General features: G+C 55.5%; 1 protein-coding gene across 1 annotated transcript in view; it reads left to right on the top strand.

Annotated features, from left to right (window-relative positions):
- Positions 1-786, top strand: part of CSMD2 (CUB and Sushi multiple domains 2) — a 258,061-nt gene that overhangs the window by 123,115 nt on the left and 134,160 nt on the right. The window contains exon 10 of the mRNA XM_033519645.1: positions 188-309. Within this exon, the coding sequence (XP_033375536.1) occupies positions 188-309 (122 nt within the window). The remainder of the gene's footprint in view (positions 1-187; positions 310-786) is intronic.

The raw sequence follows: 786 nt of genomic DNA, 5'->3' as shown, positions 1-786 counted from the left end.
GGATCAGGGTTTGCTGGCCCCACTCCTCACAGAGAAATCCTTCATTTTCCCGCCATGGGCAGAAAAAAGGAGCAGTTTAGGCTGTGAAAACAGCAATTACTGAATTCCTGCTTTCCCCCAGTTCCATCCCAAGCTCCCCCCTCCTCCCCCGGCCGGCAGCGCTGACTGTGCCCGTTTGTGTCCCCAGCCAGGATGTGTGACACGTACCTGCGTGGGCCCAGCGGGGTCATCACCTCCCCCAACTACCCCGTGCAGTACGACAACAACGCCTACTGCGTCTGGGTCATCACCGCCCTCAACCCCGCCAAGGTGGGTCCTCACAGCCCGGGAGCTCTGCAGCTCCAGGCAGGAGGGGTTTCTGCTGTTCTCTGGAACTCCAGGCTTGTAGTTCATGGAATTCCAGCTGGCTTTGGGTTGGGATGGTCCTTGAAGCAGGGCAGGGATGTTTTCCACTATCCTGGGTTTTCTCCAGCCTGGCATTGGATACTTCCAGGGATCCAGGGGCAGCCAGAGCTTCTCTGGGAATTCCCTCCTCGCCCTCACAGAGAAGGATTCAATCCCAATATCCCATCTAAACCTGCTCCCTTTCAGTTCAAAGCTGCTGTTGAGGAGAATTGTTGATTTACCAGAGCCACAAGAGGAGGAGATGAACAAAGGGGGTCCTTTGCCCTGATGTTTTATGGAACAGAAGCTGGAAGGTGTTTGGATGCAGGGATGTGGTGATGGAGTGTGGACGTGCACAGCCAGACACTTCCAGACACTTCCAGACACTTCCAGACACTTCCA

This window comes from Parus major, chromosome 23, assembly GCF_001522545.3.
Source record: "Parus major isolate Abel chromosome 23, Parus_major1.1, whole genome shotgun sequence".
Lineage (NCBI taxonomy): Eukaryota > Metazoa > Chordata > Aves > Passeriformes > Paridae > Parus > Parus major.
The sequence above is the reverse complement of the archived record's forward strand: the minus strand, read 5'-3'. Positions and strand labels throughout refer to the sequence as shown.